The 21,352-nt window shown below is 40.0% G+C and overlaps 3 protein-coding genes and 1 long non-coding RNA gene across 5 annotated transcripts in view; 2 read left to right on the forward strand and 2 right to left on the reverse strand.

The window, feature by feature from the left end:
- Positions 1-4,570, reverse strand: part of LOC143474100 (F-box/LRR-repeat protein 7) — a 22,581-nt gene extending 18,011 nt beyond the window's left edge. For both annotated transcript variants that reach the window (XM_076971384.1, XM_076971386.1), the window contains exons 1-2: positions 4,433-4,570; positions 208-297 (exon numbers count right to left, since the gene is read on the reverse strand). In XM_076971384.1, the coding sequence (XP_076827499.1) occupies positions 208-297; positions 4,433-4,469 (127 nt within the window). In that variant the 5' untranslated portion in view covers positions 4,470-4,570. The remainder of the gene's footprint in view (positions 1-207; positions 298-4,432) is intronic.
- On the forward strand, positions 4,475-6,809 carry LOC143474102 (uncharacterized). Its single transcript, XR_013120687.1, has 3 exons — positions 4,475-4,611; positions 6,114-6,208; positions 6,687-6,809. It is a non-coding gene; the product is annotated as an uncharacterized LOC143474102 (long non-coding RNA).
- On the reverse strand, positions 6,603-12,574 carry med1l (mediator complex subunit 1-like). The gene is made up of 17 exons (XM_076971383.1): positions 12,317-12,574; positions 12,108-12,196; positions 10,441-10,516; positions 10,271-10,325; positions 9,870-10,002; positions 9,747-9,775; positions 9,567-9,638; positions 9,400-9,474; positions 9,215-9,291; positions 9,063-9,131; positions 8,731-8,842; positions 8,450-8,568; positions 8,141-8,259; positions 7,673-7,871; positions 7,478-7,573; positions 7,228-7,330; positions 6,603-7,064 (listed from the first exon to the last, which is right to left on the reverse strand). The coding sequence occupies exons 1-17, from the start codon at positions 12,342-12,344 to the stop codon at positions 6,683-6,685; spliced, it is 1,833 nt and encodes a 610-aa protein (XP_076827498.1). The 5' UTR covers positions 12,345-12,574; the 3' UTR covers positions 6,603-6,682.
- Positions 12,575-12,630: 56 nt separating this feature from the next.
- On the forward strand, positions 12,631-20,716 carry ralaa (v-ral simian leukemia viral oncogene homolog Aa (ras related)). The gene is made up of 5 exons (XM_076971387.1): positions 12,631-12,891; positions 15,859-16,152; positions 16,434-16,642; positions 17,036-17,210; positions 17,720-20,716. Exons 2-5 carry the CDS (start codon positions 16,039-16,041, stop codon positions 17,840-17,842), a joined length of 621 nt encoding a protein of 206 aa, XP_076827502.1. The 5' UTR covers positions 12,631-12,891; positions 15,859-16,038; the 3' UTR covers positions 17,843-20,716.
- Positions 20,717-21,352: the final 636 nt, after the last annotated feature.

The raw sequence follows: 21,352 nt of genomic DNA on the forward strand, positions 1-21,352 counted from the left end.
CAGTTATAAATGATTCAACTTCTTTCAGCCAGTTCAAAAGATGAACGCTTTATGGGTTCTTAATGCTGTTTGGAATGGCAGGTTTGTTTTTGATTTCAGGTTATCCTAGGAATACACAAGTGCCTCTAAAAATAGCCAGTATTTCATGAGAGCAGTAGAGAGCACAAGAGAGAGAATTTGGTCTGTAATGAGGTCCAGATGCCTTACCTTCACTGGTAGCTACATTCCTGGGAGCTATGATAGGTGGATGATCTGTGCTGGAGCTCAAGTCGGAGGAAACGCTAGAGCTTCCTTTACCTGTGTGAAAAAAACAGAGTTGGACATGGTCGTGGTATAATACCTGTTTGTTTAGGTAGTAGCATGTGCATTTTTACGAGTGTGTTGGGACTGCTGCCTGGGCACACCAGTGTGGTAGCTAGTGTTTAGTGTCAGGTCAGGGAGAAGGCTGAGCATTCCCACTGCAAGTCAATATTATAACAGATGCAGTAAAAATGTAATCATATAACCAAAGCCAGACATTTGCCGAATAATTACCAGTGTTGTGGAAATGCAATTTATTTCTATTCCCAACTTGAGGTTTGAGGTTTTCATGATTAAGAATTTTTAGGAAAATTCAGTAGTTAGTGCTCATAGGGACTGAAGCAGAACAAAATTTAATCCCCATTGGTTTATGTGTTCCGCCAGTGAAAGACCGTCCATTATCCTCCACTGGAACAATACCTGGAAGAAACTGCTTTACTTTATCACTGCCAGAATTTTCAGCTATATGATACCACATGACTGCATTGCTAGTGACATATTTAGACATCTTAGGCCAGTGAGGAAAAAAAAAACTTATAAATAGAATACAACATCATTCTCAGCACTACAATTTACTTCAGTTGATTAATTATACCAGCAAAAACCCAGAGAAACCTAAACTATTCATTTACAGCTGAAAGGGTACATGAAGTACACTGAGACAAAAGACTATGACATTAACATCCTGGCACAGAAATGTACATCGAAACAGCATAAACCAAAATGTCATAACTAAATAGAAAATGTTAGAGTTAACTAAAAGATGTCCAGTGTTCAGGAAGCTAGGCTTCCAAATGTAAAAAAACACATTCAAGTTTATTCAGCTTTTTCAGCTGACCATGACACTTTTCATGGTGCTCACAAAATAATCTGTGTATCCTTATTCACATGACATGACATTATATGACCAAGTTTTGTAGTGATATTTGTTATCATTTGCTAAGGTCCCTCACCAGAACTAATCATGTGGCTTAGTTCTGGTTTGGATGCAATTTTAATGCTACTTTATCATCTGTTGAGTCATAAAACCAAAAGAGATTTTTGAGATTATTTTTAAGCATTTGCCATGTAAACAAGTCCTTCTTGTGTGTATACTGGACACACACACACAAACACACTCACAGCATACAAATATATCATATAATTGTTGCAAAATGTAATATGAAACACCCACCCACTAGGGCCTACCATTAGCACTGTTGAGTGGTGATGCTTTAAACAAGCATCAGCATAAACAGCACTGTGTAGATTCAGGAAAGACCCCTTTAACACCTCATTCAGAATGACTAAGCCCCACGCTAACTAAACTCATTCATTCCCCCATTCTCTCCTTTCCTAAACCAACCAGTGCATTAATGTGGTTAACATGAGACAGGTCCCTTTCGTCATTACCATTCTGACCACATGTTGTGGTGACATCACTGAGCCAGCACATCTGCTTCCAGTTCCACATCAGGTCCTGGAATGTGACTCACACAGCAAGTGGACACAACTGGCCACAATGTGAAATGGCATTAATTAGGGGCAAATACGACTCGTATTATTTTGTTGCTATGCAAGGCTTCTGAGCAGCTCTGAAGTTGGAACAGTGTCAAACTGGCTGCCGAAATTTACATTTTCTTATTATTGCACTGTTGCCTAAGGATACACAACAGTTTATTTCCTTGGAATTAGTAACTAAAACCACAAAAGTCTGATGACTTTGTCTCAAACAAAGTTACCACTCATGTGCCTAATGCTAGGGTCTCCAGTGTATGCTGAGTATAAAACCCCTAAATAGTAATAAATCACACATAGGAGTCAGTGTATGAATGTGAGGTGTCGATCGTTTGTTGGACATGGTTCACAGCAGCTTCAACATTTGAGCAGTCTTCCATCTGAGCGATACTTGATGATGTAGACCAATTGATCATTCTTTTAATGGTTTTCCTGGTTGACTACCAGCAGTTTTCACTGGAGACACTGGACAGAGTGAAATGCAGTTATAAAATGTGCTGGTTCTCCATTCCATCCATTACATATCCAAAACCATGTGAGAGAAGGAGTGAATGTGTCTCACGTTGACAATGCTTGGGTTACATCATATCACAATCACATCAAATCACGTGGCAGGTTAAACAGACTTTTTAAAGCAATGGGACTGAAAAGCTCTGCCCAGGATTCTGCCCAGGGTTTTGCCCAGGGTTTTGCCCAGGGTTTTGCCCAGGGTTTTGCCCAGGCCCCTGCTGTTCCCCTGGGTTCCTGTCCACTGACACTCACACACAGTTTATTTGTACCCTAAGTTCAGTTAAGACAGTCAGGTCTGTCTGTTGAACCCACTTCATTAACAATTATTTAATAAATTATTCTCTGACAAAGCTTGATCTACCAAATGATGTGTACACAGTTTCGCCACACAGTTTTGCTGTTCCATTACTCAGGAGCTTAGCACTCATTTACAACTATTTTCCACTCATATGAACATTTCAAGCAGAGACAGGCGCAGCTTGAATTCATAAAGCCAATGTTTCATTCTGGATCTGTCCAGACCCATAATACAAGGGCAGACGTAATCACAAAGCTCATGATGATTGTCTGTGGCTTCTGCATTCTGCTTAATTAGTGAAATATTGCACAGGAAAGTTGTAATTGGGGATAAATGGAATCAGCTTTTACCACTGTCTTCTTTCATTGCTCCACTTGTTTAAAGAGTGTATACAAGGTTGGGCTTCTTGCCAGACATCACTGATGAAGATTTATTACAGTGTGCTCTTTCCTATTTTCCTTTCGATTATCATTCTATTCACCTTTCTAACAGATTACATCTATGTCATAAGTGACTGAGAAGCAGGTCAGAGTTAAAGGGGAAAGAGAGAGAGAGAGAGAGAGAGAGAGAGAGAGAGACAGACAGACAGAGAGAGAGAATAAGAGAGGGAGAGAGAGAGAAACCAAGCCCTTTTAGATACACTCTAATTACCATTGTCATCCATCCTTTAAGCTAAACTCACCAGCTGCCTCTTACAGTTGAAGAGAACGGTCCATTTGTTTTTTCTAGAAAATAACTTTTCAAAGACTTTCACTGACTTCCTGTGCTTTGCTGTGCTGTGGTCATGTAAGGTGCAAAATGAATCTCGCAAGGTGTTAGGTCTCTAAGTGAAATTCAAGACAAGATCAATGTCTAGTATGGAGCCTTGAGGCACAAATGGAGAAATATGCTGCACGTTTATGAAGCGTTGATGAGGTACCACGTTCTGCAGAGATGCATCTTGAAGCCAAGCTCTTATTCCTTATACAAGTCTGCAATTCTACTTAGCTCTGAAGAACATCCTTATTGCAATAGCTAATTGACCAGAAATACACTCTGACTTACATGATTACTGTCTTGAGGGCTGACCCAGACTCAAGTAAGGTAAAGGTTCTAAATTCAGCTGTTTGTAGATGATGAAGATGTGTGCATTGTTCAGAATGGCAAATTAACAGACAGACCATCTGTGCTCTTGGAGTCAGACAGTAGAGCTCAGTGGTAATTTGTAATTGGAACTGTTTTTCAATGATTTAGCTTCTGTGTATTTGATAAATTCTGCATGTGATAAGATGGATGTGATTTAAGCTGCACACAGACAGTAAGATGAAATGGTTAAATCAGTCTTGCTTTGTTATTTTTATTTTATCTGTTATTGAAGTTTGACAATACATTTGCATGTGACTGCATTTTAAAAATAGGTCATATGGAACTGAAAATATTTGATTGGAAGGGATTTTTTTTTGCAGTCTCAAACATTAGACGCTTAATTACACACGTATCAGAATAGCAATAGTAAAGATTCAGAACATTAGAGTAATGCCCAGAATCTATCCATGGCACCAAGTCACTTACTGAATAGTTTAAAAGGCTTTTATCTTTAAACTCCATCCTAAAAGACCCAGTATTAACATGACTTTGAGCTGATTTGCAAGTTTTCAGTTACTATTCTGATTCAACGGGACGGCACGTTTAGAAAGTTTGCACGTTTTTTCCGTGCAGTAGAATGTTTAAACAAAATAGAGCCGGAGTCGGCGCACGTAACAGGATCAAAAGAACAGTTGCTCCCTGAGACCTTTGATGTTCTCATGGGAGAAGCGACACATTAGACACTAGAAACGCTCTACGTACCTTCGCTTCCGCACTGTTTGCCATTGTTCGAGCCCATTCTGGAGGACGCATGGTTTATCCGCAAAGCGCTGGGACGCACATGATGCCTTCAGTGTGTTCAAACTGGACCAAATGCACGAAGACCATCAACAAACGCACAACACTTCCAACTCCAACGTTGTGATGAGCAAAACGACAAGGTGTGTAACGTTGCGCACAGTGGTCCAGTCCCAAATCGGAAGCATCATGTTCCGTTAAAACAGGCAAAGTTTTAAATCAGGAAACGGCGATTTGTCCGGACGGATCTGTGGCGACTGCAAGGATGCGTTCATTCAGGAGCGTGATGTGCGCTCGGTGTGAAGAGGACGTGTAGTTCACTTTCTCTCTTTGACAATCTAGAAGAGGGATGTAGGGGCAGAACCCCAGGGTATTTAAAGAGACCGCTAACTCCTAAAGAGTCGCGTTAAAACTTCAATATCATTCACCTGGTATGAATAGCAAGAAAACATTTAATTGAAAACCCGTTCACAGTATTTAAGATTTCAAACGTGCAAACGGACAAATAAAAAGTAATCTAATATAATAACAAACATACAGAGCGTGCATGCACATACACACATAAACGTTTAAATATGTTCAATAATGAATTTCTGCATAAACAACTAAGACAAAGTGTTCTACTAAAACGATTTCATACGCACATATACTTTTTAAACTATTATTCCACTGGGGCCACAGAACACGATTACTGCCGTATAGGAAATCAATAGGTGCAATAACAACAAGTGTTAGAAAGGCATTAGTAATGCAATGCTTTCATAAGAGTAGACTTAGTGGTCATTTAAAATACACCACAAATGGATGAGACTTCAGTCTGTGGATGCTGTTTGGATAACCAGTGGACGTTTGTTTACTGAATAACCACTGAAATGAATCAGTTGTATGTTTGCATGTAAATTGTATGTATGTAAATATGTATATATATATATGTGTGTGTGTGTATATAATATAAAACCCCGGGTCTATTAACAAGTTACTTGCTGTAGTCTTATCGTCTGGTCCATTGTAAGTCTCTGAGACTTCCTGTCCAGAATAAAGTGACCAGGCTCTATGAGCGGAAATTTTATTGTGATGTGAACCTCAAAACAGGAATCATGCAGAGCAAGCAAGGACACTGTGTGTTTGGAACAGGACTACTGCCTTAGCGTTCACATCAATCATTCTCTCTGCTTTGGCTGGCACTGGGAAACGGACAAGGGGCCTCCTGGGATTAAGTGATGACAGTGATTCTATGGTCCTGAGAGTATTTTTTAAACCTTCTAAACAAAGAATAAACACTCCTACTGAATAGATCATTATATTGTGACAGATGTATGCTTATTTAATGTTCCACACTATCACTTATCACAATCTTAGCATCCCTCTGAAGCAGCCTGAGAAAACATTTGCAGTGGTAACTATTTTTATGGCTCTTTATTGTCAATAATCTTAAGTAACAAGGAATACACTGTATAATGACCAAACCACATCAGTGCTGAATTAATATCTCTTTATAAATGCTTCTGCAAAAGCAGATGTAATTATTCAGTGCAGATCTGAATTTGGTGTGGGTAGCACGTCTAATGTCTGAACAGCCATTTTTGTGGGAGTGGGTTTGAGAAAATGCTAGCTAAAGCATTTTTTTTCCTTGTTTATTTGAAAGGCATGGTACCAATCAGTGGCGTGCTGGCTGTCTGAAGCAGGGTCAAATGCCAAAAGCCCCAGAAATCCTTAACATGCAAACATCTCGCCTCAGTGGTAAGCAACCCGACTGTTATCTACTTCCTCTTTAGGTCCTGTTTAACAGATACAGCGGTTTTAACAGACAAAACAACAAAATGAATAACTGATTGGGCCAACTTTAGAACTGTCTTAACTGAACTGAGGGTACAAATGAAGTTCAAACCCACGATTAATGGAATACTGTATAAGCAATCATTGTGATAGAACAGATACAGCAGCTGTTGTTGAGCAGAAGCAATGCTGTTTAGACAAAATGCTGTTTAGATAATTGTTTACAACAAATGTTTAGAGGTATGATGCCATTAAGATTAAAAAACTGAGGCTTTAAATCCCTGGACTGAATTTTGAATATATGACTGCATCTTTGGTTCAAAAATGATAACTTTATTAATTGTATAATGTTTACAAGCATTAGCTTTTCTACTATTACAAAATGACAAAGAATATTTAATAGAACCTCTCAGAAATGCCTTATACGTCTCCAACATTCTAGATCAGCTCAGGCGAAAAGCTACTAGCCATCTGGTGTGAACAGACTCCGACAGGCACAGTGGGGGAAGGGTTAGCAACCGCATCTGTATTAGCACCATCAGACACAGGCCCGGCTGCTCCAAACACCACACGGTGTGTAGGTGAAGAGTTGAGGCAGTGCTGCTCCATGGTCTCGGGGGAGGACGGGGCGAGGCGCAGGACGTGCGAGTCACTCTTCACCCGACTGCAATGAGGTGAAGAGCAGGTGTGGAGATGTGGAGATGGAGGTAAGCTCTCACTGTTAACAGCAGAGTTGTGCTCAGAGAGACGGGTTGGCAGACATCTCATCCTGGCCACCCTCTTGCGAATGGCTCTTATGGTTATGGGGATGGACATGCATCTGGAAAGACAAGCCCAAGAACTCCTCTTGTATGTTAGGGATGTTTTTCCTATCTAGATCTTAAACTAGGTACAGTTTTAGTTTATACTCCGGTACATGGAATCAATTGTAGAATAACAATTTTAAATCTGTTTATAATGATTGGCTAAATGGTAAACTGTACCGCGTGAGGACTTTGGAGATGTAGTCATCTAAAGAGTGATCCATTCCACCTGGCAGTAAGAGCCTGCAGCACACCTGTCGGGAATCCACCACGGAAACCAGCACTGCACACCAGGGATTAGATGGAATTAAGGATGAGAAGAGCCAGAATATAAAGGTGAGAATATTGAATGAGAACAGAGTTTGTAGTGTGTAAAACATGGCATCTTAGCAGAGGGCACACGAGTTATAGCTGATCTGCAAGCACATACAAACAGCCAGAGTGTCTCTGTCCAGGACGCTGAAGGTGACTGAAAAACTGCAGTCGGACTCTGGGAGGACTTCACAGGATAGGCCATGCACGTGCCCTGCCAAAACGCACCGCAGAACGCATACAGGCATCCCGACGTGCATATTAAATGTTCCAACTTCTTAAGAGCCAGCTACACGCAGGACATGTGTTTTACCTAGCTGGTGTTTATGGCTGCTGATACAACTTGCCAATAAGACGTTAATGGCTGACTGATGGCGGAGGAGCTCCAATAAGATGGGTACGTGGGCGGGATGGGTGAAGGACACCGTGTGAATTAGAGCCCCCCTCCAGGACTCACACTCCCATGCAGCACCACAGAACACATAGCTGTGAATCTCATCATCCGGAAGAGACTGAGAAAACCATAATAAACAGCAACTGCAGAATCAAAATTGGGGGGGCTCAAAATGAGTATTAGGCATGTTTTGCAGTTAGACGTGACACACCAAGTTAGACTGCTTAGTTGTATGTACAAATGACTGCTGACCAAATCTCAAAGGTTTTATGAAGACACTTGTATAGACAAATTTATAAAAACAGTTATGAATACATCGTTGAACTGGCAATATTATCTTTACATGAGAGAAGTGTGCAAGTTTAAAGATGAGATCAAGTTTCAGACCATCAGGAAACAAGCATCCTTTGCACCATGTGAGCTCTCATTGTTCTTCTTCTCTAAACAGTCTGAGTCCAGCAGGTGGAACAGGGGCACCCCCTGCAGGGAGCCCTCTAGTGGAAGCTCTGGAAAACATCAGCGAGGCTCAGGGTAAGCACTCTGAATGACCGCTTCAAGAACTCACCAAAAATACCCTGCACTTTAAGATTTAGACATAGAATGTTGTGATGCATATTTATATAATTTTTTTTCCAGACTACTGTTCAGTCGCTCAGTGCAGACGGATCTCCTAGGATACATGAATGCAGTCTGGACCTGTGATTTGGCTCATCTTGCGGCTCAGGGAGCCGAGCGTGGGCAGTGGTGGCTGGAGCCGGAGGAGGAAGGACGCCGGCAGGGACTCTGTGCACACTTCAGACCTGAACACAGGGAGCCTGCAAAATACACACATCTCCATTCACACTGCACTGCTGCTGGCTGAGAAAAAATAATCCAGAGTTCAGCCCTGTCATTGTGTGATGCAACTCCCATGAATTCTGACTTAATAGTGATTAATACAGCAACCAGGGACCACGTTAGAGGATTCAGCTGCCCACCCCAGGGAGTCAACTTGAGGGGGAGTGGGAATCACAGAGTCCATCTGCAACCTGTGTGTAGTAGTACTGGCACCCACTGCTACCTCAGCAACCTGGCCAAGGGTGCCTTCACCTAGCAGGGGACAAGTGAATTTGGATAGAGAAAGCTTTTAACCCTAGAAATATAATAAAAATCAACAATTAATACATGTGCGGTACTTCATGATTTCCAGTCCAGTTTTAGGTTTACTGCTGTCGAATAAATTTACTTGTAGGTATCAGCTGAAGTGTAACATGACAACGCTGAACACCTCATTACAGCTACTGAGATGCAGAAGACAGTCTTCACCTACCAGGATGGATCACCTCCTTCATCAGGATGTCTGAGGGGCTAATGTAGTACTGGATGCTCATTGGACTTCCTAATGGGGAAGGAGTAATGCTAGATTCCAATAGTGGAGATCATCTCAATCAACACAATCCAACCATCTCCCTGAAAAAATACCTCCTCTGGAAGGCATGATGCTTCCAAGTCTGCCATTCAGAACGATGTCAACATGCACGTCCCTCTCAATCAAGCATCTACAATTTAAAGAAAAAGTTGATTTTTCCTCCACCCTTTTTCTTTGACAAGAATTTACTAGGAATATTTAGTGCTGCACTTCAATACAGATATATTATGTTCTTCACCTTGGTAAATTTGATATCTTCACTAAGTCTTTCTCCAGATGCTGTAGAGCTGTATACACCTTCACCTTTGTGTCACTGCAAGTATAAAAACATACTATATGTAATTAATGTAAATGTAGGATAAAAAGGTGGTGGTGCATATCTGCATATGATTAGGGAAGTAGTACTTGTTTCCTGGTATGTTGTAGAGAGAAGCGAGGTCATTCAACATCTGGGAGAATTCTTCAAATTTCTTCATCCTACATAGCCAAGGAAAGTTTACAGCACAGAAACATAATAAACACTGTTTCTTTAAAACAATGGCAGATAAAATATAACCATAATAGAATAATACAATACTGTCTTACCTTAGTAATTGAAGGAGTGACACATTTGACTATAACACACAATAAGTGTTTGGTTGTTATGTTTGTCTCAAAACGTAAACACCTGTGGAATGACCTGTACAGCATTACCCGTGTGCTACCTACTTCAGGAGCCTCGCCATGCTGGGCTACCTTCACATCCTCAACCCCTCCACCAGGCAACAAGAGCACCTCCAGGTAGAACAGATCTGCTGTCAGATAGCACACAGTCTCTGTCGGACTCAGGTGGGAACCCAATCTACAAATGACAGTGGTGCATCAAATGAGATGAATTCATGTATAAACTACAGATGACATGAGTAGAAATTGAGAATGGGAGTTTTTACATTATTTCTTTTCTTTTTTTTACGTGCAATGAAAACTGATCAGATTGTGTTAGGTCATACATTAAATGACTATGAAATCCAACATGCACAGTTATTGTGAACAGGAAGCCAGAGCTATCCTTAAATTCAATAAACTAAGATTAATTCCAAAAGGGTAGTTGTATTAGAAAGGGTTCAAACCCTCTTTGATTGGCAATCATCTCCAGCCTAGTGACCATGGCATTCACAGAGGTCACTATGGGAAAGTCACAAAAAAAGGACATACATGCATACATTTATTGAGAGGATTCATGTTATTGTTCATCTATGTGTTTCTCCAGGTCATAGGATGATGCAGTAGGCAATCTCACCATTCTGTTCGTTACGGAGTGTCTGAAGGCATCTGATGATTGGTTCACAAGGCTTGCCGTCTGTTCTAGATTTGTCCTGTAGGGACAGAGAACGTAACATTTCTAATAAAGAATTCCTTTAATGTCTGTGCCCACATCTTATATACAGTGGTTTGCAAAAATCTTAAGGCATTAGATTTGTTGCTTTAGCAAACAACAATACAGAACTGTTATTATATTAAAAACAGAAAAAAACAATCTGAAAGAAAATAGCTTCTATAGGCCACAGTGGCAAGTTGTTAAATGTGACCTCCCCTTACACTTGAGCAATAGCAGGAAAAGAAGAACTTTGGGAAGTGCTGGTGCCTGGTGTAATATACCAAGAGATGACTTCAGAAACCCAAGGATAGTCTCCACAAAAGAGTTCAAGATGTGCTTAATTCCAAGGCAGATCACACTAAATACTGAATTTTGCCTGTAGAAGATATTTTGTTCAGATATTTGTGTGCGTGTGTGTGTGTGTGTGTGTGTGTGGTGTGTGTGTACATGTATATTTTCTGTTTGTATCTTAATATAGAGGATGAGAACTAATTATACATGGTCATTATACCATCGCTACAGCAAATCTAATGGTTGCCTAAGACTTTTGCACAGTAGTGTAAATGAACTTCACTGTGCAGATAATAATGTTATGAGACATAAATATGATGCAGCATTTAAGAACTTTATATGAGAACTTTGAGAGAAAGTTGCTGGTTGATGGTAATGAACATTTCTCTTTCCTATGTCATGGCTAAGTCTATAGCTAATGCGCTCTGCGCTGCCTAGTCCATCATACCCTACATATCTCAAGTGGCTTGCTGAAAGCCCTGCATGAGAATCTTATGCTCTTAAGCTGCAATGTTTCTCCATTTAGGCCCCTACATAGAATGTGATCATGACTTTTGGGCTTTAACCCAGCTGTTAAATCCCTTCTGGGCAGAAACTCCAACACAATTTCATGGCTATAATCACTAAAGTCTTCGTCCCAGGACCTAGGCCAAAGAAACTGGCGTCACACCACATTTATAAAACCTCTGTTCAGATATTTTTTATGCTTGCTGTTCATGTGTGGTAATTATATAGACAGCGAATACAGAAATTAACAAAAAACTAGTGCTACACACCAGCTATACCTGTTTACTTCTGCGAGCAGCTCATGTAAAATGTCTGATTGCTGAACCTCAAATAAAAGTATACGTGGAATCCACTGAAATGTGTACAGCACATTAATGTCCTTCAAGCTGAAAAAGCAAGAGGAACAGACATTTCACAGCTGCTTGGGGAGAAATGTCTTCATGAGCACGCAGAAGTAATACTCTCCCAGCGTCCAGAATGGAGGCAGCTGTTTACGTATTAGTTTGGCACACAGAGCTGTTCCGGCCACAATAGTCTTGCTTAAGCCCTGCATCTGGAAGACATTTCTTAGGCTGTGCACGCAACTTGCTCAGCAGCACCTCGGTGGTTAGAGCAAGAGGCAAGCACTCGAAACACTCGAGTAACACACAGAATATGACATCAAGGAACTGCATATGGCTGGCGGACAATATTGGGCTCAACCTTGAGCAAAATCACACTGTACATCCATCCTATCCTGCACCAGGTTTTCAATATTTAATGTGAGAGCAGAAGGCTTGAGGTTCTCTTACCATGCATCTACGCACCAGCTGCAAGGTTTCACTCCATGGTTTCTCAGAATATTTTGACTTTAATTCAGAAATGTACGTGTTACTCACGACTAGAAGGTCAAAAAAATATCGCAGTAATTAACTTATACATAAATACAATTGAAACACATTCCATGTATGTTTGCATGATGATTTAAGGTATGAGTAGCAAATGTTCCTCTCAGTCTTACCACTGGTCTTTGGTTCCATTTCGGCCATTGGAAGCCTCTGGGTTGCCCTACTTCGTGGTTTCTTCTAACGAGCACTATTGACACAGGATTATGTGCATTCGGGCAACGAGGAGTGAAATTAACCGGTCACTATCACTATAGTACCTGGTTGTTACTTATACACATGGAATATGTGCTTTTAGAATAACGTGCGCTGTACTAACGTACTTCCACATTCTGACACTTCTCTACAAGTATGAATTGACACCAAGTGGCGCCCTTTAAGTAATTTGCGCATGCGTACACCCCGTACGCCTCCCTGCCTGGAACGCAGTTATCTGTACAGCTTGCTTCAGTCTGATCCTCTATCTTTGAGGCGGTGGTCTTTTAGCATTTTGGCTAATGACTGCTGGTTGTTACACCCGCAGCGTTTGTCCCAAGTATTGTCAATTTTAATTAAACGGGTATCTGAGAAGCTGCTTTTCATCACAACTTAAGATCCGGAATGTTGTGAAGCTGAGGCTCAGCCTGGGCACCAGAGCCCCTCCTAGTCCGACTTTATATTTGCCTTTGAGCGGCTGCCGACAAACGAAACGGTAAGTTCGACCATTCTAATATGTGTGAAGAAATGGACTCTTAAAAGACCTGAATGTTGTGAATTTTGATTCTATGGAAGCGCTACAAGTTGCGCTCATAACAATTACGTTAGCCAGCCAGCCAGCCAGCCAACTCGCTTCTGGATCACAAAGCCTGGCGAGCTAACCGGCTAGCGAAGAGGAGCTAGCCTAGCCTAGCCAAACTCGGGCTGAGGTGATCCACCTCCGTTACCTCACGGCGCGCGCGCGCTAGCTCGCGACTCCACACGCTAATGAGACCGGCCGCGTTAACGAGCTAATGTGCGCAGTCATCGGGGCATCCGCACATCCGCGCGGCCAAGTGACTCAAGTTTTCGGTAATACGCGGACTCGCTGTTGGGAGATGGCTAGCTAGCTAATTATAAAAGCAACGTTATGCCCTAACCTTTTGTAGTGGGGTGACGGGGGAAATACCGCTGATGTGGTTGTAATGTCACAGTGTAGTTTGCTACTTGGCTGTTTCTGTTTGTAATTTAGCTAGCTAGGGTTTAGAGTTATATTTGTACTTTTGTTCAATAGCCATTTTTTAGAGAGACCCAACCCTAGCCTCAACTACGAGGCTGATTTCGGTGGGTTGTCAGTGGAAGGGCCTACATTTCTGGCAGTTATCTTTAGAGATAAATGAACAGCCATATCACTCACTACTAATGTAAGTTTCATGCTCAGTCTTTAACATAATAGTCTTCACTATGTTCTTGACAGGATTAAACCTGTTAGACTGCTTCAGACGTGGGGTCATGTTCTGTGAGAGGTTCCACTATAATTGTGAGGTTGGATTATTTGAAGAAAGTCTTGTCGCATCTTGTAAACGTATGCTGTGAGCTCAGGAAAAATTAAAGGACTGAAATGCAACAAGTCCAACATTAGTGTTTCATTGTTTATTAGTAATGTTAAGAACCTGTTTAGAAAACAAGCCATTATAATGGTACACATTAGGTGTAATCTGTTTTGGGAATTGATGGTGTACCTTGTAATACAATATGAACCATTTTATTCTGAGTGTATCTTTACATGTCTAGTACAAACAGGTTAAATTAATAGGACTTGGAAGGTGTGCTGTTAGTGGACCGTGTTTGCACTGGGTTCATAGACTAATATGTTGATATACAGATGAGATGCCTGGTGATAGTTTTAGACACACCCAAACTCTTTATAAACCATGAAGACATTTATGCATAGACTGATTGTTTGTCATAGCTAATATCTGCAGGGAGACTTGCGCTGCAGGTTTTATATGTAGTATAATGGATTAGAAGGGTCTTAAAGTTTTCAGTAAAGAGATGGCAACTAATGAATTAGCCTGTCTTGACGAGCTTTGTCAAACATGTCAAAGTCAAACATGATGAAGCTTCTAACCAGACTAGCCTGCCCTTTAACAATCACATCCTACTAATCAATCATCTCTAAATAGTGAACCCATGTAACCATTAAAATATTTAATAACTAGAGCTTCTGAGAAAATTGTAAATTAGTACAAGATAATATAAAATAGTAATTTACTTGACCAGTCTCATGCTGTCTTAATAAGTGCACTTTTGAGATTTGTGCATTTATAAAAAATGGAGTTTGCTAGTAAATGTGGGCATGAAAAATGTGAATCCACATACAATAAGGTGCTCTGTTTACTGACCGTTAAACCAGAGGGGACTCAAGAATGTGCTTAGTGAAACGGACTTGGCTAACGCTAAGCTACCAAGTGAAAGTGAAACCAAAACCCCAGCTAAGAAAGACAGCAGGGAGTCAGATGCCTGGAGATCCTGGATGGAGTTAATGGCCCTATGTACACCGTTACAGAGAAAGTGTCCATTCCTCACTGATTCTGACCTTTGTAAATCTGAAAGTGAGACAAAGACATTCAGTGGACAGAAGGCCTTCTTGTAGGTTAAGCAAACAAGCAAAAACCTATTGTGCAGGCTGCACAATGTAATTCAGTTATTTGAAAACATAAGATTAGCCTATACCACTAGTTTTACTGGATAATTTACCTGGAGGAGCGTTTGACCCAACGATTCCCTGCAATATTAAATATGTAAGCTTGATACATTTTTGTGTGAGTATTCGGAAATATAAGTATTACTTGTAGTACTGGCATAGAATGAAATGGGGTGTATTTATGTTGCAAGTATAATTTTACACTGCTGCTTAAAACATACATGTATTGAAAAAGAAAAGTAGCACATTAATGACCCAGTGAATGGATGGATCTTACTACATGCAAGCTGCATGCTCTAGTGTATCTGTTTCCAAGCACTGTTTGCAATATCCTTCCTTTAACCCTTTAGCGATTGTCTTTCTTTTAACATGGCTGCTTCTGGTTAGAGCAGTGATATTGGCATATGAAAATCCCCCAGATTCATACCTGCTATATTTATACTTGCTCAACAATCATAAGACAATGTAGCAAATGGCTCATGGGTGAAAGTGTATATTGTTTTTCAACACAGCAATGTACTGACAGGTGTTCACTCAGTATTAGGACTTGGATTAGGACTTGGATTCTGGGGGCTTAACTTGGACTCTGAACTTTCTGCAATGTTTAACAATTGTTCACTGGGGAGTTTGAATTGTGCTCATGACTTTGCTAGAATTTACTTCATATGAACACGTCTTCACGCCCTTCATAAAAAAATTATAATTCTTACCCTCACCAGTTACATCATAATATTTTCTGTTCATTTCCAGTTATTATGACCGGTGTTTTGCAGTGCATTGCATGTTATCCATGAACATCATATTAAGATCATTATAGGCTTCTGTGTCAGTACTAAATCAGACACTGAAACTGATGAAGGAGAACTGGGTGAAGGAGAAATCTGATATACTGTTTCAGACCTTCACCTGTTGCATTTTGGCTGTATATCTGGTAGCAGGATGTTCCTAGATAATTGCTCGTGTTGACTTTGATTACTCAATATCATCTATTTACAGGTCCACTCGTGGCGTTGTACATCATCTTTTTAACGGAGTTCACGTTGCCCTTCACTGCTCTGGTGCATTTAGCAGTTCCTCCAGTCCCGTGTCCTCCTTCAAAACTTCCTTTTCCTCTCGGCACCACCAACACCCCCTCGCAGCTCCTCTCTCTAAACTTACCCTGCATATCGAGTTGCCATGGCAGCCGCCAAGCCCAAAGGGCAGAACTCACTTGCCCTGCATAAAGTGATTATGGTTGGCAGTGGAGGGGTGGGCAAGTCTGCCCTCACCCTGCAATTCATGTATGATGAGGTAAGAATCCTAGAAGAAATGTATATAAAAATGCACACATTTGTATCATTTCAGCAATGTTGAAATAGAGATGATATGACAAGACTGACTATATTTGGAAGGCATTGATGGTTTTTCAGGTTTAGGTGTTAAGCAAGTTTGTTAGGCTACAAAGGCTGATGTCATCTGAGCAATCAAGATAATGGACTAAATAAAGTGAGCTGCAAGAGATTGCTTTTGTTGCACAATCTTGATTACTAAGCTCAGTTTTACCTAAGCACTTTTAAACGTGCTTTTCTCAGTTTGTGGAGGACTATGAGCCCACGAAAGCTGACAGCTACAGGAAGAAGGTGGTCCTGGATGGAGAGGAGGTTCAGATCGACATTCTGGATACCGCAGGTCAGGAAGACTACGCAGCCATTAGGGATAACTACTTTCGCAGTGGAGAGGGCTTCCTCTGTGTCTTCTCTATCACTGAGCTGGAGTCGTTTGCTGCCACTGCAGACTTCAGGTAGAGTAGCACTTTTCTCAGAACCCTTCAGTTAACCCAGGACTCCCACTAGGAATCTACTTTCAGCTATAATTATTACTAAAATAAACATGAGGGTTTTTTTCCTCTCCATCCGGTGTGGTGTTGAAGTGAAAGCCAATGCTACAGTTGCTGTTTATATCAAATTATTTAACTGATTTAATCGTTTATAATTATATAAAGAACAAGCTGTGCAACACATCATATTTTTTCCTCTCATTTTTTGTTGTATTTATTTGCATTTCCTTAATGTTCTATTATCGCATTAAAATGTATTTGTTGTGAGGGGAGGGTGTTGACAGACCATCTAACAATAACGATTGGTCGGTGGAATCTGATGGATGGGCCACACTGAGCCTCCCTTTACCCACGCAGAGAGCAGATCCTACGGGTGAAGGAGGACGAGAATGTCCCCTTCCTATTGGTGGGCAACAAATCTGACCTGGAGGACAGGAGACAGGTGAGCGCTGATGAGGCCAAGGCACGTGCGGAGCAGTGGGGCGTGTGTTACGTGGAAACGTCCGCGAAGACCCGCGCCAACGTGGACAAGGTGAGTCCTCGGGACGGAGACGAGACTGGGGACATGAAAGGCTTTCTTTTAGTTAAACACACGCAAACATAACATATGTAAGAAGAGAGGTTCAATGTGAGGGGGATTTGTATTAACGGTGGATGTCCATGTTGACACGTGATTGACTTTGATAGACTCAAGGGAAGTTTGATAGACTCAGGGGAGGTTCATATTTAAAGACAAAGCCATGTTGGTGTCTCCCACGTCATTTTTCATCCACTTTAAGACATGGTGAAAATGTACGTTTGAATGGCTAGAATGTATGGTTTTTTTTGTTTGTTTTTTTTTTTCATTTATGAATTCATGAATGACAGTACAGTGAAATAATTTTATTGGAATATGTTCAGAGCCAAAGCAGAATGCTAATAGACAATTTTCATCCTTGTGAGTTGGGCAAAGCTGTCAGGATGGCAGTGTAAAGTGTGGTGTTTCAGTCTGTGGCTATGAGCATTGGGTTCTGGATGTTTACATCAGTCTTGTCTCTACAGGTGTTCTTTGACCTCATGAGGGAAATTCGAGCCAGGAAGATGGAGGACAGCAAGGAGAAGAATGGGAAAAAGAAGAGGAAAAGTCTGGCCAAGAGAATCCGAGAACGATGTTGCATTTTATAGTAAATAGCACATTAGCGTACATAACCATGCTCTTCCCCTATGTTTTAAATATGTATGTATCTATATGTTCCATATTTCACCTCATGGCAAACTAATCCTGGTCTGTTGGGGTTTGCAGCAGTGTCATGGTATTTGTGCTTCACCGCTGCAGTTGGTTTGATGGAGGTTTAGAGGAGTCTGGCTCACCTCTGCTATAGCCAGGTCAAGCTCCAAGAACTCTTTTCCACCTAAAATATGCACTTAGTGAAATTACGTACTGGGGATACACAAAATCTCGTGCCACTGATTGATGGCATCAGTCCCATTGTGACCAATCAAGTTTGGAACTGCTTTCTGTATCCAAACAATGATTTAAAAAAGTAATAGTATAAACCCCATAATCCTGTTTTTCTCTGAACTGGAGACTGAATGTCAAAACATCTGGATCACACTTAACTATGACCCTTAATTCATATTCATGTCAACCAACTCTTTTCTGGCTGGCCCATTTGCTCTTTTCGTGACTGAATCAACAGAGGCCAGATATCCAATCAGAACGAACCTGACCTGCCTTACCCACAGTGAAGTCAGGTGGAGATACTAGTGGATTTACTGAGGATTATATTCAAGGCCAGAGTTGGTGAATACAGATCAATTGGCTGGCTATTGAATGTCCTAGTTTTAAAAACAAATAAAGCAGTTACTTAAATATGTTATTGGATTTACAGTGCTATGAACATATTGGTTAAAAGTTATGATTCATAACTGAGTAAATGCAAGTGAAAAGCACAGTAGCCTTTTTGACATTAGGTTAGTCACTGCTAAACCCTGGCAATTAATAACTATGACACTAAGCTTTTTAATTGTTGTCAGTGTGTTTAATTGTTGTCAGATTTGCCCATATAACTAACTTTTTCCCCACATCTATTCCACTTAAGGAAAATGTGAATTGGAACTGGGGAGTTTGGATGAAAGAATTTTTGACTCATTTAACTTTATGATGCCTTGATATCTGTTGTGAATGTGAAGTGGACTAACCTCACAGTACAAGCTCCACATTAATCCTTTGGTTGATTTTTGTCAGATTGGAGCAGCAGTTTGCAGGGAAGATCCTCTGCCCCGTGCAGCAGCATTTTAAACTACTCACTATGTCTGCACAGGGCCTAATTGTGGTTTGAAAATGTGACCATTTTGCAAGTTCTTCTCTGCCTTAATATCAGAGATACAATTTACAGAGAAGCCACAACTATTGGTATTGCCCTGTAAAATACCACTGCAATGTTTTTATTTTTCGTTTTTTGTGTGGTATGTAACCGTGGCAGTTGTGACTTCTTGTATGCTGTATACTGTATGTCTTTTTCTAGACAAATACACATTGAAACTCAAATCTTGTGACTAAGATTTATAATTTTAAATGATATGATCAGGCTTTTTGTTTACTTTTGTTATTGACAAAATTACAATTATTTCATTTTAAAAATGTATAATAGTACTTTCAAGTTACTTTTCATTTATTCTTTGTGGTATTACATTCTTCATTATCCTTGCATGAGGTTTGTAGTCATACCTCTTTTGTATTGCTTTTTAGCACGATGAAAGTGCTCCAATGTGCCAGTTGTCTAGTTCAGTGTGTACATTTTAGTGTTTTCCCTGCATCCAACACACCTCATTCTAAGACAATAGGCCCCTTTAAGGGGCTTATGATGGGGGTGTGGAAGCATCGAAGACAGTAAAAGTGCATGATGGGAATACTAAAAATCCAGGATGGAGAAATGTTGATTTTGTTTTACCAAAATCATGAGATTCAAATGTAGTGGGTCGAAGGAGTGCAGAGTTAAATCTGAAAACACTTCAACCAGCATGGAGAGAATCTTAACCCCTTACTATTTACTTACCAAGATGCAACAAAGCAAATTGTTTTCAGTGACATTTGGCTTTTGCCTATAAAATGAATATTCTCAAATTGACCAGGTAATCAATAACAAATTTTAGCTAATATTTTAAAGACCACTGCTGCCAAGTGGGTTTTTTTAAAGGGGGTTGACGATGAGCAACTTTCATTTGGAAAAATTGTAGATTTAAACCATAAGACACTACAGTTGACTAAAGAGATGGGAAAAAATACATTTTATAGATACTAAGATAAGGCAGTTGAGAATATAAGTGAAGAGTGAAGTCATTTATGGCAAACCAAAGTTAAAAGTGGTATAAACTAACTCTTTGCTTAAGCTTACAGTAATATGTATGAGCGGTAGCTTGGGATAGCTATTTGGGGCTTTCGTAGCAGACTTGCTAAGCTGTATTTTGCCTGCTTACTTACAAATCCTGTCATGGTGCTATTTTTGCTTATTTACAATGGCTCAGACTTTCCTGTGTGTGTGTGTGTGTGTTTACACAAACACAGGATTTGTTTAAAATTTGTGGTTGGAAGTGTACATGTTCTTAAAAAGATAATTACTATGTTGTATCCAATAGAACTAAATTTAATTTGGATTGTTTCCAAACCTTCATGTTTTATTTTTTGGTTGATATGCAACACTCATCTCCCTCACACTAGGATGGCAGTTACTGCTAGGGAGTGCCATTCCCAGCTGTAGCATCAGTACTGCTTTGGCAACAGTGAAGATTTAAACCACTACTCTCTGGTCTTGGGTCTGATGACCTGATGATGCATAGCATTTTCTAATAACGCCTTGAATTATGTTAATTTTTCCTTGTTTAAACTAGCTGCTACCCTTTTACCCTCTTCTCCCCTCATACACACAGACCCTCCAGATATCCCTTTTTATTGTATTGTTATTTTTTAACAAAGGCATATCTTGTTGCTGTGAATCAAGTATGCCGGTTTGAAAAATACACGTTCATTTAAAAAAAAATGCTGTTGTATTAACCCGCCCCCTGTATTCCTGTATTCTTTCAATGTCTAACTACTTGTGTTCTGTGAGCCATTGGAAAAGAAAATAAAAGTATGGTGATGCCCATTTATATATATATATATATATATATATATATATATATATATATATATATATATATATATATTTGATATTTGTATAAAATATATATATATATATATATATATTTATTTATATATATATATATATATATATATATATATATATATATATATATATATATATATATATATTTGATATTTGTATAAAATGGGCACTTCGGTTTCAACATAGTCATGATTTTTAAGGTATGTTCCAGTTAAGAAAGTATTATTCATGAGTATTATTAATTATAACTTAAGAAATACTGAATACTGAACTCCTTAACCACATCCAGCCACATTGGTCCATCCAGCCAAGGTCACAAAGATCTAACGGGTTGCTTTTGTATCAGTAAAAGTGTAGGTCTTAATGCAACATGGTTTGTTTGAGCTGTTTGTGATTAAGAAAAAGAGGTACTTCTAAGCCATGGCTTCTCATGGGTGCTTGGTTTTTCCCGTTTGAAATAAGTTTTGTAGTTTTGCTTTCGATAACTATTATTTAAGTATAATATTGTCATCGACACATACACGCTGGA

The sequence above is a fragment of the Brachyhypopomus gauderio genome, chromosome 13 (genome assembly GCF_052324685.1).
Source record: "Brachyhypopomus gauderio isolate BG-103 chromosome 13, BGAUD_0.2, whole genome shotgun sequence".
In the NCBI taxonomy this organism is placed as follows: domain Eukaryota; kingdom Metazoa; phylum Chordata; class Actinopteri; order Gymnotiformes; family Hypopomidae; genus Brachyhypopomus; species Brachyhypopomus gauderio.